This window comes from Pezoporus wallicus, unplaced genomic scaffold, assembly GCF_028554395.1.
Source record: "Pezoporus wallicus isolate ANWC-B61680 ecotype Strahan unplaced genomic scaffold, APGP_CSIRO_Pwel_v1 contig_7011, whole genome shotgun sequence".
Taxonomy (NCBI): Eukaryota; Metazoa; Chordata; class Aves; order Psittaciformes; family Psittacidae; genus Pezoporus; species Pezoporus wallicus.
Window position 1 is genome coordinate 1127055 of NW_026638234.1, and position 17040 is coordinate 1144094.

Below are 17040 nucleotides of genomic sequence, written 5' to 3' on the forward strand. Positions count from 1 at the left end.
TCCATCAGCCCAGACAGAGCTGGCCTGGGAACAGGGTGCCCTGCGGTGACCTCGGGAGGATGCTGTGCCTGGGTTAATGTGCCCTGCTCGCTGCCTGCTCTTTGGTTTGTTGAGAGCGAGCTCGGGTTTGCCTGCCCTGCCCAGCGTCGTGTGCCAGCTTGACACAAACTTAGTGCCTGAGCTGGTTTCAAAGCAGGAAAGTTAATCCTGCCCCAGCAGCCTTAATGCAGCCCTTGTCCTGTTGGCTTCAGGAGGAACCGCTCATCTCCATGCGAGGTTGTAAGCACATGGGCTTGTGCTGCTGGGATTCTTGGTGTCACGCCAGGCAGGCATAACTCCAGATGCCAGGAGGGGCAGCACCAGGAAGGTAGGAGGAGAAGGCAGGGTAGCAGGGGTCAAGTTTGGTGCTGATGCACTCCCTTGAAAGCAGAAGATGTTTGAGCGGAATTTGAAATTAGGAATGAATTACACTGGGGGGAAGGATTTGGAAGGATCTGGCTCTTGGCTCTGCAAGCCCGGGTTCAGCCTGCTGAAGTTTAAAATAATCCAAATGTACGAGGTATTTTACACTTCATGTATGACTCTGCATGTTTGCCTTCAAGCCCAGGGTCAGGAGCCCAAGGCTTGAGGCAGAATGCAGCTTTGCATTGCTGATAGATGAAGTGTTTGCTCTTGACCAACCAGAATGTCAGATAAAAGTCTTTTTCATATTTCTTCACTTCTCCCTTGCTTTTTTTCCTTTTTTTTTTTTCTTTTTGGAAGCCCTAATGGGTCTCTTTAATGATGAAACCTCTACTATATAATATGTCTTATTTTAATTCCCTCCCCCCCTGCCTTGGGATAACTCGCAGCACAGTGTGGAATCCGAGACAGTTGAAGCTGTGCCAAAGGGCCTGGCAGCAGGAAGAAACACAAGCCACTGCGATTTGGAACCATAATACAAGTTATAAAATTTAATTTTAGAAATGCAGCTACTGGGAACTGCTTTTAAATGTGCATTTTCCTTTTAGTGCATAAAATGGTCCTGTGTCTCGATTGAGCTGCTCCGGCAGCGTGAAAGAGCGCTCTGTAGAGTAAGGGGCATACAGATCTCTCCAGTGGTCTGTTGCTGCTTACTCACCAATACTCAAAATTGGAAGCTGGATGTTCATGGATATTTATGAATGTTATGTATTAAACACTATGGGGATGTGTGGAACAGGGCACAGTGGATTATTTTAGGGATTTTGTGGCATCCTCTTTCACTGCTGTAGCCATGTGTTGAGAGATGATTCAACATAGGAACAGCACTGGTCATGTCCTTGTGGGGGGGATGGAGATGCAAAGAAAGCTACAGGAGGCAACTCTTTGTGCCAAGAAAACGAAAATTGGGAGCAGATAGACAGTAAACTATGGCATTCAGCAGAAACCAAGTATGATGCCACCTTCTTCAGGGGAACAAGGAGAAAAAAAGGTGTTTGATCTATGGGCTAGAGATCTGACATGGAATTCCTGTCAGGGTAACAATGTTCTATGGGAGGAAGGGGAAGGGAGACACGACGCCCTTCTTGCATGCTCTATGTGGTGTCTTTGTGGTTACAGGTTGACACACGAAAGATCCCAGTGTAGACAGCAGCCACAGGCAACAGTTAGAAATGCATTACCTTAGTCCTTGCATACTGCTCACTGCGGCTAACTAAGGCTTGTCTAGAAACCAGCCCTGCCCATGATGGGATGTCTCTGCCTTTCCAGCTGAACCTGGACATGCCCTGATACTGCACTGGAGCTAGGCCTTTCCAGTGCCTTACCAGTTTCACAGGGCCACAGCACCGGAGCTTCATGGGGACCATGCTCCAGGGAAGTGCTCTAACTGCTGTATGGCCATGACCAAGTCTGTTGTGCACTGGCCAGTTCTGTAATGTCAGCATCTACACTTGTATAGTCAAATATCTGGTGGGACCTCATGTTTCTGAAGCTCCTGATGCCACTAATAGAAACTTCATTACTCCAGTTTCAATTCTGCCAGCTTCTGGTGTTTCTTTCCTATTTCTGTCTGTAAATCCATTGCAAAAGGATCAAAAACTTGGACTTGCTCTGGTTTGTTATTGTATAGCCCCATAGTACTTACCTACTTATGGTACTTTATGACAACCTGGGACTGAATTTTTAGAGGAGTTATTCCAGTGCAGGTTTAGCAGAGGGGCCACTCAATGTTTCCTCCTTTTATGCATCCCCACAGACAGTCCTCCTTTTAGAAACACCTCCTCTCCCAGTGTGAGGTGTAAGAAGGCACTGCAATTTTCAGTGGGTCTGGTCCTTCACACTAGACCCCACAATACAGTAACAGTGCGTGACTTGCTGGTGTCGCCTGTTCTTGCAGAGAGGTGGTTTCAGTTTGATTTCGGATGGCCACTAGCCGGTTAGGTACTTTACCAGTGGATGAGGGGTATTAAAAAAAGAAAAAAGAAAGAAAGAAAGGACAAAAATAAATAAAAAAAAATATGAAAAAGATAAAATAAGTCAACAGACCTCATGTGTCAGTGAGATTTTCTGATCTTTTTCCCCCCCCTCCCACAATAGGACATCGTCAGAAAATAGATGATCAGACAAAGCCCGGGAGCTTGTCCTTTTCAGAGCGCCTGAGTGAACTGGAGCAGTTGCGTCGTACGGCCATGAGGGTCAGCCCACACCACCCAGCCCCCACACCCAACCCACGAGCCTCCTTGAACCACACCACTGCTTTTAACCCTCAGCCTCAGAGTCAGATTCAGGGTAAGTACCTGAAATCCTCCCCCCGCTCGCCCATCTCCATCCCACCAGCCTGTGGAGCATGGGGGCTCGCTGCCCCCCAGCCCCTCAATCTCTGCTAGACTTCCCTTGGCCACCTTTAATGAGTGAAAGCCTTTAACAAGTGAAAGGAGGGGCTTCCTAACATATGTCTGTGTTTCTAAAGACCTGACAGATTTTAAGGGGTCCATACCGCCTCATCTTCGTGTCGGTACAGCTCATGGTGTTTGTTAACCTCACCTGTGCTAGAACCATAATAACTTGAAAGCTGTTGTTTTCTTGCAAAGATGCATCATGCCAGGTCTTTTTCTATGTGTAGGTGTATTTCCTGATGGGTATTTATCATTCACATTGTGTGCTTGAATGAGAGAGAAATACTGTCAATGCCTTACTTTGACCTTTCCCAGGAAGGCAGCAGCAAAGAAGCCTTTGCGAAGTGCTTTGTCCCCTGAGGACAACCTCTTAGTGCTAAGACTTTAATACTGGCAGTCAGGTTTGAGCGTATTTCCGTAGCTGATGTTATTTGAACGACAACGTGCAGAACAGTGATTCAGGAGTCATTTCCTCCAAGGCTCAGGCTTGGATGATGTGAATGAAACCAAGATTTCTAGCTTGAAATCTTTCCTGCCACCACTAGAGCTGAGTTCGTCCCTCCTAAAACCTGTTCTGTCCTTAAGATCAGCTAAAACTCAGTGAGCAATGAATCAGGTCACTAAACCATCAGCTGATACGTGTTCTGCAAAAAACACATCAAAATGCAGCTTCATAGTGAGTTGTAACTAAAGGGAGGATGCGGAACAGTACTGGTTTTAGTGAACACGGTTCCTATTGGAGTTTTCCTCTATTCTTCCAACTGGAATGAAATGGCCTCAGTTGAGGTTCTCCGCTGGGGTTTTGGGGAGAAATAGTTACCGCAAATCGGAGTAAGTTTTTTTTTCAGCATTTATTTTTAAAACCAGGGTACTCTTTATTGCATGCAGAAAAGGTTATCTGTTACTTAAGGCAAACACTTGTTACATCCTATTATTCCACGGGCTAGGCTCAAGTGGAATCTACTGCAAGTGTGCTGCTGACTTTGCTGTGAGCAGAAGCAGGCGTTTTTGAACAGCATGGGAAATAAATCAACATGTTGTCATGTGCTGTAATGTAGACAGAAGCGGGCAAAAAGACAGTTGGAAGGACCACCCAGCTCCTTCCCCCTCCAGATTCATGCCAGGTCAGGTCAGGTGAAGGATCCAGTCCCAGCCCTGGCAGTCCCCTCAGTGTTGTGATTTGCAGAGCAAACCACGCTGGGCTTCTGCTGTGCACAGCTCTGTTCCTGTAAGAGAAAACACACATATTATTATGGCTACTCAGCAGCCAGCAGCTACGTGGGTGGAGGTATTGGTCGCAGATGTGCATTCTTCAGCTTCTTGGGAACACTATATGCTTAGCACGGTATCAGGTTTAACATCCAGTATCCCTCTTCCCTGGTTCCCTGTGAAAGTCCCTCACTCATACGACTTCAGAGCTGTAGACTTTTCACGCTCAGACATGGATTCAGCTGCTCTCTCCAGAAATAGTTTCAATACAGTGCTCTGATTTGCTCTTTGAAAACCAGATTTTAATGTGTTTCACCTGTGGATGTAGTTCAGAAAATGATAGCAATTGTACTGCTAGTGTTCCCTCATTGATACGCTCCTCTTCAGGCTGCTTTCTCCTGGTTCCCCTTTCCCTCAGCCTCTGAAACGTGCACATTATCCATTGGGCAACTTGTTGAGGCTTGCAGTCGCTATCAGTAAAATAAGCCCCAAACTGAAGCCTCCCTCATCTGGGACTGTCTCTGCTGCAGACGCCTTTTAATTTCTAGGGCTTGTCTTTTCAGGGTCACGCTATCACAGTGGGGAAAAGGGCTAGGCTCCGACTGTCATTTTTAACTCAGTGTTTAAAGTATGATCAGTTTTCGGGATGATCTTCTGTGTGAACTCTAGGGAGCTGGGATATTCCTTTTGTTTTTTTTCTGTTTTTAATAAGCAGTGTTACATTTCAGAACACGTGCCTCTACAAACAAAGCACTTCTGGCCTGCTCCAGAGCTTGCTATACCTATCCACACATCTTTGCATCCTGGAACACTTGTGTGGAAACTCACTGAAGAGAGCACAGAGTGCTTTTTATATAGGTGTAAAATGAGGCATCAAACCCCACGTGTTGCTATGTTCCAAGTAGTAGCATAAAACTTTGCTTTAACTCACACCAGTATGAATCACAGACTACTCCTCTCTTCATCCAAGTCCAATTATCTTTTTTAAAAAAACAAAACTAACTCAAAATAGACATCTCAGACTAGTTCTTGGATTTAAAGGGGCAGGTTGCCATGCCACTAAACCACTGTTTATTTGTTGAGGTTTTCATCTATAAAAGGATTGAGGTTAATTTTAATTTTCTATTCTACCAAGTCTTGAATTCGAACATAAAGCTGCTTGTGTCACAGATACAAGTCCAAGCAAGTTAAGAGACCATAAATTGCTATAATCGAGTTTTATGCTTCTTTCATATCACAAGGGGGGAGAAAGTACACCTGTTCATTTAAAAGATCTAACCATAACCGATTCACAGACCAAAGGGGAACAGAGGGGGAGAAAAAGCCTCCACCACATCACACATGGTTTAAGTTGAAATATTACTCTGTGCCAGTACCAAGCGTGTAATGTCAAAGGATTTGACCCACAGGCACTGAGTCAGGGTATTCAGTTAAAGCTCCAAACCTGGCCAGTGCCGCAACCTTAATTCACCCCTTCCTTTGTACAGAGGGGAAAAGAAAACAAAGACATGTGAGCTGCTCTGAGGTGTTGTTTCGCAAAGTTTAGGCAAACCCCTTGATGAGCATTTAAGTTTATATAGAGAAGAGCCATAAATCTATCTATCTGTGTATTATGGTTGAGTTTCTTCTAACACCAGCCTGAATCAGATACTAAAGACACAATTACTAATTCTACAGTGGTTACTGTTAACCAGAGTAGGTAGATCTGTAATTCAAGAGTTTTACAGAAATAGGAATTTATAGGCTTCCTTTAGAGTACAATTTTTTTCTGGGCCAATAAAAATATTTTAAATGCGTAAGTCATGGGTCCAAGAAGGTGTTCTTTTGGAGGCATTAATACTGAGTTCATAAATTGCGTAAATAAACTTCTAACTAGTGGGTTTAGGAATGTCATGCAAAAATGCGTGCAATGAAATAGCTTCATTCCCCCCCCCCCCCCCCAAATTAGCCCAAACAATGTTTCCAAGTGGTGACTTATTAATTACCCATAGGTTAAAAAAATAAATGAAATAAAGCTATTTCTCCTCTCTCGGGAGAACAGATAATCATTGTAATCACTTTGTGCTACACGCTTCTGGTTCTTTTTATGCTTTTATTGCCTTAAAAATATGTGAGTTAGCTCGCTTGCCTTTTTTTTTTTTTCCTTCCTTTTTAAATTTTGAAACCTTATATGTTAAGTTTCGGCCGGGCCTACACTTCTATGACCAAGCCTAAAATCCCTGGAAACAAGAGGCTGTAATAAAATTGCTGACAGATCTTTAAGCGAAGCAGCAGAATTAGCACTGATAGCAAAGCAAGAGACATCATTTAAAGATCAGCTCTTTGAATTATCATGAAACGTAACGACTGAGAGATTATTCTGTTGCAAACCAGCCTTTTGTCTTCCTCCAGGTGCACTATGCTTTATTTAAGAGACATTTCAAGGTCCTTGCTATCATAATCTTGTTCCACCAAAACCAGCCCAAGTTTATCAGGGTTCCCATGAGCAGGTGAAACACAGGAGTAGAATCAAGGGCAACATTTAAGCCTGGGGAATTAAAATGGCTTGATTCTGACTACAGAGGTATCCTGCCTCGATTCATAATATTCCCACTTCTAAATCAGCTCAATAGGCCATAGGTTAATGGAGTTAGAAGTGTTCACAGAGCAGCGTTTCAGAGCAGGCTTCAACAAGGCTGTCATTCTGCCTCTGTGTTTTGCTGCTGCAAAATGTACTTTTCACGTGCTTTTGAGAATCTGGATTGATGTGCCTGTAATTCCCTGCCAAAAGACCTAAACATGCACTGAAGATCAGGGACCTGCCAACTCTCTGTTGTTCAGTGTGCTCAATGCCAACATGTTTATGTTCTCTTTGGACACGTCTGAGTCTCCCCATCTTTCCGTAACCCATCGTGCTTGCAGAGCAAGTACATGGTGCTTTAACAGCGTATCATCCCGTTTCCACTTGATTAACCACCTGACCTTTCCGTCCCAAAATACGCTCCCTGGCGTGTCAAGCAAGTGCTGCTGTCTGAGCTTGGCACCCTTCCTATCGGCGCCGCTCCTGCCTCCCCCTGACTGGCTGAGCAGCAAGGGGTGAGTCGCTCCAGCACATCAGCAGGCAGTGGAGGCAGAGTAGGCAGTGCGGGCAGTGTGGGCAGTGCGGGCAGTGCGGGCAGTGTGGGCAGCTCGGGCAGCGTGGGCAGTGTGGGTAGCGTGGGTAGTGTGGGCAGTGTGGGCAGTGCGGAAGCTGGCAGCAGGTACATCATTTCCAGTCAGCTCAGACCGGGTTGCCAAGCGCTGCTGCTTCTCCTGGATGTGCAGATCCCGCCTCCCCAGTCCTGCATGCGGTTTCCCAGCCAAGGGACCAGTTGCACATGTTTTGCTGGCAGCTAGGGGAGATCCCCTTTCATGGAGATCCCCTCCATCTCCCCCCTCCTGGGGTGGGTAGCCTACGCAGTGGACACGTGCTGGGAGAAAGATGCTTTCTTCTTTCCCCTCCTCTCAATGCCGGTAGCCACCAAACAGCTCTTGTGTGGAGAAAAGGAAGGAGTTGAAGCCATGCCATTGGTGTGGACCCAGAGCTCAAGTGCCACGATCACCGGGAGGTCGCATGAAGTTTGTTGAAATAGTGATGTTTGCAAACCAAATCTGTTTAGCTGGAAGGGTTCCAACTGGCTCTATCAAAAAGGAAATTTTATAGAGAGAAATATCTTTCTACTGAAAGTACAGTATGTTTCTTTGATTCACAGATAATACTTTTATATAAAGCCATGAGTAACCTCCACACTTTTTCTTTTTAAGGGGTATGGTGTCATTAGCAGCTGTCTATTTATCATGTCATAAACCAGCTTGCATCTGAAAAGATAAGCACAGAAGCATGTGAACCTTATTAAAATACACAAAATAATTCTTCATTCAGTCTAATAAAGTCCACTCTGGATAAAAATCCCTCCCTTTTCACACCCCCTTCTAACAGATCTATATAAACCTCCTATTTAAGGCTGTCTGAATGCATCCTGTAGCTCTGCAGGCACAGATGGTCCCATTTTTGTCCAGAGTTTCTCATATTGACCATACTGGAGCATGTCTCAGGAAGTTTGCTCTAAAGCATGAACTAAAAGGGAGCAGCAGAAATGTGATTCTTGCGAACCTCAGAAGCACAGAAGTTGTCTAGCATTTCTGGCCAAGTGAGACTTGTTGTTTTGCTGTGAAACTAACACCTTCCACACGTGTATCTTGGAGAATGTTTGTGAGATTATAGTATATACAGAATATATTGTATAGACTGGAAAATATCAGTCTGGTAAACTTATACACAGGACATGCATAATACAACTAAATAACCCACAGCTTCATAGTGTCCATTTTTTCTTGGCTCCAATTCTCAACATCATTTTTTACACAGTCATTTTATCCCACATGGAAATAGGCTCCTTACAGCAAGAGGCATCTCTTCCATTTGGTTTGTAAAGTTTGTAATGCCATTTGAGTCCTCTCCAAATAGTAATTTTGACAGGGATAAAATTCTCTGACACATTATCTCTGCCAAGACTTTGCTTATCTGCAGGGCTGGTTCTGCTGAGACACACGAGAGAGTTGGTGATACCCAGCAGCAGCCCAGGAATGAGAGCGGTTGCAGGGAATTCCCACTGCTTAGACTTAGAAATCTCCTCTCTTCCTTTCTCCCCTCCCAGAAGCAGGCCACCAGTTTTGCCATTTTGGGATTCGATAGGTGTGATACTGCATTAATAGCAGTATAGAAAGTTTTAGACAAATTTCATCCAAGGTCCAGATGAAGTAATGATCATCCAGTGTTCAAGAAAACTTTAAATGGAGTGGCAGCGCATGCAAGGGAGGGCTGTTAATATGACCAGAGGAACAATGACCTTCCTTTAAAGGAGAGCTTAGCAGAGCTGAGTTTTTTCAGTGTGCCAAAACAGAGGCTGAGAGGGAAGATAATTACAGTCAATAAACACAGCAGAGAGGTTCAACATCAGGGAGGGAGGAGGACTATTTGTGCTGAAGGACAGTGTTAGCTCGAGAACAAGTGGTTAGTCTGTAAACTGTCCATCAGTGAATTTAGGCTGGAAATTAGAAGATGCTTCCTAGGTATCAGAGAAGCCCTGGCAGCCTTCCAGGGGGCTATCAGAGACAAAAAGATGCAATGTAAGACAGATCTTGCTATGTTACGCAAGTGCAGAACACAAGATGTGGCTTGGCTGCAGGACCCAAGAGATGCTCTCTGGGCTCATATTTTCTTCCATTCAAGCAATTCTCTGCACCTGTGGCTTTAGCGAGGCAAAACAAGAGATGTGTCATTCTCTGGGACAGGCAGAAGGATGCTCAGGGATCTTCTCAACTCTTTCCTCTGTTGGGTCTCAGTGACAAGGTAAAACCTTTGCCTGCAAACTCCCAGTGCACTCCTTACTCCCACGTGGACCTCCAGGTCTTCAGCAGTTCTCTCTATAAATCCCACCTGGGATGCAAGCTCAGTCTCTACAACACCAGCATCAGAGACCTCATGCTTTTCCTGCTGTAGGAAAGACTTTTCCCATCTGAGGGTGGCAGGAATTTGTCCTGCTGCCCCCTCCACGCACATCGAAGATTCATCCCCTTCAGCCACAGATTTGTGCCTCCTCTGTCTGTTCCCACTTGGGGCAGAGCGAGGTGAGGAAGCCAGTTCCTCAACACCTGCCCAACTGCAGGGAGCACGCCCAGCTCCGGGGCATAAGCCTTTCTCAAGAGCCTCCCATGTCTCCTCACATTCAGCTCTAGAAAAAAAAAAGGGGGGGAGCTTGAAATTGTTCAGCTTTTTCATCAGCTGAAGGCACTAATGGAAAGAGTTATGCAATGGTGTTTTAATCCAGAAGATTTCCAAGTGTCGATATATTTGAAAGATACCAATCTTCATATTCCAGCTGCCTGGCACTTCCTGAGGTTAAAAAAGCAGTAGATAAGGCAACAAATATGTTTTTGGTCCCCAGGAAACATCTTCACTTTCACAGACTTTTCTTCTGCTTTTTATTCCCCTTTTGTCGTCCCCACAGAGTATCCTAAAGGATGACTTTAAGTAAAGACAAAGAAATCTTAGTTTTAAAGCAGCAATCGAGAAGTTTAGAGATCTGTATTTCATTCTAAGTTTTGTCAAAATCATTCTTTTGGCAAGCTATTTAGATCTTGATTTTTTACAGAGCAGTTAGGAAAACTTAGCACACCAGAAAGGTGTCTTAGCAAGATCTGTGATAGCCCCCAACCACGTAAGCCACGAAGAAATCGGTGACAGCTATGTAGATGCCCTTGGAAATCCCTCTCACTGTCTAGCTGAAACTTTCAGCAGCTATAAAATTTGGCAGCTCGTGCCCAGACACTGTTTTATTTTTCATTAATCAGTCCATGTTTTTTACCACATGAGAACAACACTGAGGTGATGGATGCTCCTAAGAGAAGCAGAGCTTGCAGGTAGGGACAGGTATCCCCTGTTCAGTTTTTGACTTGCACAGCAATCCTCTCTGGTTTGTTTTGTTTTTGTTATCTTCCACTCAGTATGCCAAAGTCCCTTCTCCGTTATGTCATTGCAAAAGTGGAGCTGCTCTCTGACCCAATGCAGGAATCCTGTGCCTGCGCCGATGCTATCAGCCTCATGTTAGTGCTCTCAGTGGCCACTGTGATCACTGGAGAAGAGGGTGATTTACTCAGCCTCACTTCTTGGTCCTTCAGCTCTCTCATGGTACAGGAGTGCTGGAGTAACCCCTCCAAGGTGGACCATCTGCCTGCGCTTCTCTCCTCCTCATTTCTGGGGCAACTGAGAAGGCTCAGCATCATTCAGGATGGCAGCTTAAATGCTTTCTACCTCAAGGGACATCTCTGTCTGTATTGAGATTAGCTGTATCACTGGGCTTTCTAACTTTTCCATGGGAACGCCTTATTCTGGTTCACCAGTTATCTTGCCTGGTGCTAGATCTCATGTATGACATGTATGCTGTAGATGTCTAAAGCAAATATCCCTGCCTGCCCCAGAGGCAGGTGCTTCCACTGTCCTGAACTTTGGATGGCAACGCATGGTCATGTGTTTGATAACATTTTGGTATTTGAGGCAGCTACTTCTTGGTTTGGGGGTTATTCCTCACTGGCCTTTGAACAATATTCTCAGCCTTTGAATGGCCCAATTGTGAGGAAGATTGAAAGTGCTGATTGCAAAACTCCAGTAAGTAGAATCTCTCAGACAAACCCAGTTTCTTTCCATAGCATTCTCCTCTTTAATCCTCTCTTGGCAGAACATGACATGTTTTGATACCATAGCTCAAATTACCTTCCATGGTAAATAAAACAAACAAAAAATAAATAAGAGCTCCTTACCCTAAAAACAAACACCCACTGAAACCAGCTTATTATTCAGCAGCTGCTGCCCACATGCCAGGAGATACCACTTTGATTTTGTAATTGAATATGTTCTTTTCCCTCAAATACTGAACTGAGCCTCTCCAAACTGGAAATGCTGAGGAGTTAGAGCAGACTGACCACAGACACCCATACTATGTGCCATCTAGAAAACAAAGAAGGAGGAAGTGAGACTAGCACATAAGCTAGTATTCAAATGCTTGTTGATGAGGTGAAAGCCCCACTTCACCATACAGAGCCCTCATGGTTTGAGTTGGTGTGGACAGCTGGATTTGGATGGAGTGAAATCAACCCCTCTAGCTCTGCTGGAGGCTCAGCAACTACCCATGCTCATAGCAGCCAAGAGGCTTTGCAGTCAGGAGAACCAGCACATGGATAAATCCTGCTTTCCTCACCAGCCCAATTTATCCGAGGGGCAGGGGGCTCCTTTTGAAGCACCAAGTGCAGACATGCCTTCGTCTTTTCCGCTGCCATGCCTTTAACAAGATGTTGCATCAAGCAGATCTTCTCTAATGATCCCACGTGGTTAGAGGGTTCACAGGGCTCCTTTTACATAACTGAGTACACAGTACACCCTTAGCAAACTTATAAATAAGTTTTCCCTGTGTATTCAGCATATGATGACCCCAGCAAATGGAGGTTGTTCACATGCAATGAACAATGGGCTTGGATGTGCTCAGTAACGCAATCGATTATGTGGAGAAGTACACATTATTTATATAGCCAAATAGATGATCATCTCCATCTAACTATTTTCATTCTATTTATACAGATCTTCTCTTAAAAGCATTGAAAAAGAAAAGCATATGACAGAGATCTATTAAAAATTTGTGGGTTTGCTGTCAGGGTTGGCTCAGTCTTCAAAAAAAATTAGCCAGGTCTGTTTCGGAGTTTCACTTGGTTTATTTGTGTTGAGCAAGATACTCGGTTCAAGATCAGATTCCGAGAGCTTCCATGATCTGGTGCTCAACTCCAGCCCCTTTCAGGGAGCCTGGATATCTGCAAAAAGAGATGTTTTGAATGTCTTTGATTAGGTACCCAAGACTGGAACTGGATCACTAGGCACACTTTAGAATATAAACCATTGTAGTTTGCATCCTTTACATTTTTAAACTGTTACAATTATCAGAGTTTTTAGGTATGATTTGGCCAGTTCAGGTTCCTTTAGCTTCTGGCAGATCAAATTCAGGTGATTGTTAACAACAAAAAAACCATGAAACCAAGATTCTTTTGCACAGGTAAAAGCTATATATATTCACTGCTTTATTCATTGATAAATTTCCACTATGCAGAGAAGTTGCTGTAAACTGCTATATCCTTTGGCATGTGGGAAAGGCCACATTTTGTCAGAAGTTATTCTTTGTTTTATTAGCGTAGAGGTGATTTACAGCTAGCTAAGCAAGTGTGGCATTTATGATGATTTCAGTTCTCATTGCATAATACTACTGAAGTATATTTAATTTTAAAAATCCCAAGTCCAAACGATGATCCTTATTCTGCAGTAAAGTATATGAATAACTGCTCAAAAGAGTAGTCTCTTTGATATCCTTCAGACCTATATATACATGAGCAATTTTACATGCAAAACCAGTTGCAAATTTGAACCCGGTACTAATTAGTTCATGGGGGAAGGTATCTACCAGAAAGCAGTGCTGCTCTGACGTACATTATAAAATGAACACTTTTGTTAACTTCAAAAGGAACCACGCAGAAGGGAGGGAGACATTTCAAGTGAGTGTAAACCGAGATTGCCAGCTAACACTCATCTAGATAGCAGTGGATCAGTAGTGTGTTGTCATTTTTATCCCTCCTCTGCAGATACCTTTTTCTAAAGCTCTCTTTCAGCTTCGTTCAGCTTTTAAGCACACACATGGGTGTTTGTGCCAGGCACTTGTGCTGATGGCACTCCCTGGCCTCCACCCCTGTGAGCACTCTTCCATTGCCAAGCCATCAGATATACCCCACACGTGGATGCGGCAGGGGATAAACTGCCTGGGACCCACAGGAGTCAGCCCTGTCCCAGGGAAGCCTCTTGCAGGTCACCCTCTTCTCAGAAAGGGACTGCGAGCGCTAGCCATCAGTGTTATGAATTGTAAGAGCCCCATGTGCACCCTGGGCACTGAGGAGCTGGAGAAGAGCTTTCACCTGGATCAGCTGAAACTGAGCTGTTGGGGCACAGGGAGAAACAAGGAGGAGTGGGGTTTGCCAGGTGCCTCGGGTGCAGCAGAGGGCCTGACTATCACCAGCACATCTGTGGGTCACCCTTGGGTGATTGAGCCGGAGGTGGCAGGGTGCCACATGGGATCTCTCCATGCACCTGCCTGAGCTCTGGGGAGGAGCAGAAGGCCACCAGCACTGCCCTGTTTTACCCTCTCTGGGGTGACTAGCATGGCCAGATGTAGAGCAGGGACTAGGTTGAAGCAGGTGAGAGAAGTGAAGGCAGAGAGGAGAGTGCGAAAACAGGTTTTCCTGGAAAAGTGAAGGAAATGTATCCATGGATGAAAAAAAAAAAAAAAAAGAACTAAAGAAAGAAAGAAAAAACAGCTGTGTTAATTCTTGTGCTTGTTTGATCATGTTCAGAGCCTCCTAAACTCCCATGGAAGGGAACGGTTTTGTTTCATGAGGGTGGTGCATATTGAGTGCATGTCCATGTGATTTTTGTATTTGTACATTAAACATTTCCCCAAGATGTAATTCCTTCCCTCCTGCACTTGGAATAAAGTGACTTTACAAGAAGGACTGCCTCCAAACAGCAAGCAAAGGAGGGCTGTTGGGGCAAGATAGGGCAAATGTAAATGTGTCTGAGCCAGCTGCTCCACCCAGCCTCTCATCTTTATATGAAAAAGGAAAAAAGTGTTTCCAATAACTGAAACAGGCAAGGTCTGATCTGCACAGACGGTCTGCAGGCATCTGCCCAAGAAGCTGACGGTTGGCTGGTACATCCTCATCTGATTTATGTTGTGTGTGTGTTAAGCCTTAAATTGTTGAGTCTCTGGCTGGCTGCAGTGGTATTACTGGATGGTTGGTGTATGTTTTCAGCTCACAGAGCTGGCTCTGATACTGGGGTTGTTGGCGCTGAATCAATTCCAATCTCACACCTGTCTGAGACAATGAAGGCCTTGTTGCACACATCTCCACCAAGGGCTGTCATACAACTTATTTTTCACATTTGAAGAAGAAGGAAAAAAAAAGGGAGGACTGAGGAAATGCTGTCTCCTCACAAGACACGTTCCCCATGCTTGGGTACAGCATGCCCCTCTTTTCTTTATGGAGAAATAAAGTTATAGAACAAAGCCAATAGAGAGCCTATGGAAAGTATAGCTTAATCCCAGCAGCTAAATGTGACTAAGGCTTGGTCTCCAGGGTCTTATTTATAGGACCATGCCTGGTAGATGAGGCATGGGAGATAGGCACCTAGTTTGTGGTAATCTTACTGGAAATCTTACTTCAGGAGGGTTAGCACTATTAATACCTTCTTATCAGTATGCCTATCACCTGTGCCATTAACCCAGCATTTTGGGGCCATTTCTTGAGATCTCAGAGGTTGTGAAAGATGCCGGGCTCAGATGCTAGTGTGGCTGAGATCCTCTGAAGTAGCTCAGCTTGTGTGGAAGATCAGCCTACTTCCAGACACCATTCAGTTCCAAGGTGAAGGCAGGAGTCTGACCTTTTTATTTATTGTCCATCTTTGCCCTTGCAGTCTCCCTTCATCCACCCTTCCTCCTCCAGTTCTGCTGCACAGATGTTTTAAATGTGCATCTGTGGGGAAACTGTAATGTTTTAGAACCTTTTCCTGCCCCTTCTGCTGTGCCCTGCTTCCCGCTGAGAGTGGGTGGCAGAGGGAAGCAGGGGCTGCAGGCCTGTCTCATGCAGGTTTTCCTTCCATTTGCTGTGTTAGTGGCAGTTTTTCACCAGCTCAGCCAGGAGGCACATGGTTGAGCATTGCCTTGGAGCCAGAGTTCACTCCCTACTGCTGAAACAGCCTGGAAATGCAGAGTGGCCTTCCAGGCTGTCCTCTCCTACCTGTTTGTCATGTATCAGCCAAGGCTCATGGAGCCACCGGAGCGGGCAGAACTGCTGCGGTACTGTTTGTGACTGAGTCCGTTGGTCCAAGTGAAAGGCAGGTTGTGCATTTCAGCAGCTTTCCCATGTCCTTTTTCTGTGCTTTTCAGGGTGATCTCATCCATTTTTGCCAGCACCATCACTGGTTGTGGATCAGTGGGGCTGTGCAAGTGCGAGTGGGTAAATGGAGGGCTGGGTTGTGTTCTTGTTCCTCCTCATCTTGACTCTTACGTCAGTCTCTGTTCTTTGCCCCAAAACATCTTTTGAGGAGAAAAGTAGGAAGGAAAACAGGAGAGTGTTTGGCGCTGCAACCCTGCTCCAATGCAGTGATTTCGAAAGGTGCAGAATTAGACCAAAAGGCTCTTCAGCCAGTGTAAGTTGGCCTTGCTCTACTAACTATGCCAGCTGAGGATCTGCCCTTGTGCCTTGTTGGGGTGGTCTTCAGCATAAAAATAAATGATTAACTATGTAATGAGTGAATATAAAGACAGATGGTAAAGTATTCTTTTGTTGGTACTTGCATGCCTTTGTTTAAGAATACAGAAAAGGCCCTGCGGTGATGAAATGCAGACGGGAGCGTGATGTTATCTTGCACCTATAAACCTTGCTCTGAGTCCACTGGTGGCCACTATCCAGAACTGCTGAGTTCAGACACACTGGCTTGTACTAAGTAGAAATGGCGCTTTCAGTCTTCAGTAAACAGCATTTTTGCCGCAGGGCCCAAATCCTTTAAACATTTGCCTAGGTAATTGTCTGTTTTTGCCTTCTAGTGTCTCATCATCAGCTTATCTTTAAATTCAGACTGTCTAAATGAGCATGTGAGGATGGGGGAAGAGCTGCTGGAGAGCAGGGGAATAAACCATTTCATACTTAATTCACTGGCAGGAGAGCCTAATGTGAGTGAAGCTAAGCGATCATTTTAGGATCATGTTGGGGAAAAAAATGAGTAATAAAGCATATTAATTTAAACGGATTAAAGAGCTGCACAAATAAATGAAGGGGTTTTTTGTTTTGCTTCTCTGGCAGGCCCTAAATATCAACAACTGCAAAACAACAACAACAAATACTCATATCTCTGGTTGAATTTCAATGAATTGTCTCAAAATGTTGCCAATTTTTAAAACTGTGAAAATGTAGACATAAAAAATACTTCAGTTAGGGCAATTTCTGAAAGTTTTTCTCCCTGACCAAGCCAACAACCTATAACCTACAAGTACGTCGTTTCTTGCCCTCCCATTGGATTTCTATGTAAACGCCTTGTTTGGTCTTACTTAAATAATTATTCAGGATTTGCTTACGCATCATAATTATGTTTAGCTTTGAGATAGTTTCTTATATGGGAAAAAGTTCCTTTTGCTTATAATGATGACCTGTGATCTTACTCGCCACGGCGTGGTTGTCTCAAGCTGCTCAGTTCAGCACATTCACTGAGTTTAGCTGTGTTTAGCTAAGTTTCCAAGTTTTTGATGTGTCAGAGTTTCACAGGTTCGTAACTGCTAACAGGGAACAGCAACATTACATGGTATTTCTG

At 44.6% G+C, this 17040-nt stretch overlaps 1 protein-coding gene across 3 annotated transcripts in view; it reads left to right on the forward strand.

The window, feature by feature from the left end:
• Nucleotides 1-17040, forward strand: part of RUNX1 (RUNX family transcription factor 1) — a 166976-nt gene that overhangs the window by 132403 nt on the left and 17533 nt on the right. For 2 of the 3 annotated variants that reach the window (XM_057410086.1, XM_057410087.1), the window contains one exon: nucleotides 2560-2751. The exons of the other annotated variant lie outside the window; for it this stretch is intronic. In XM_057410086.1, coding sequence (XP_057266069.1) covers nucleotides 2560-2751 — 192 coding nt within the window. The remainder of the gene's footprint in view (nucleotides 1-2559; nucleotides 2752-17040) is intronic. 3 annotated transcript variants of the gene reach the window in all.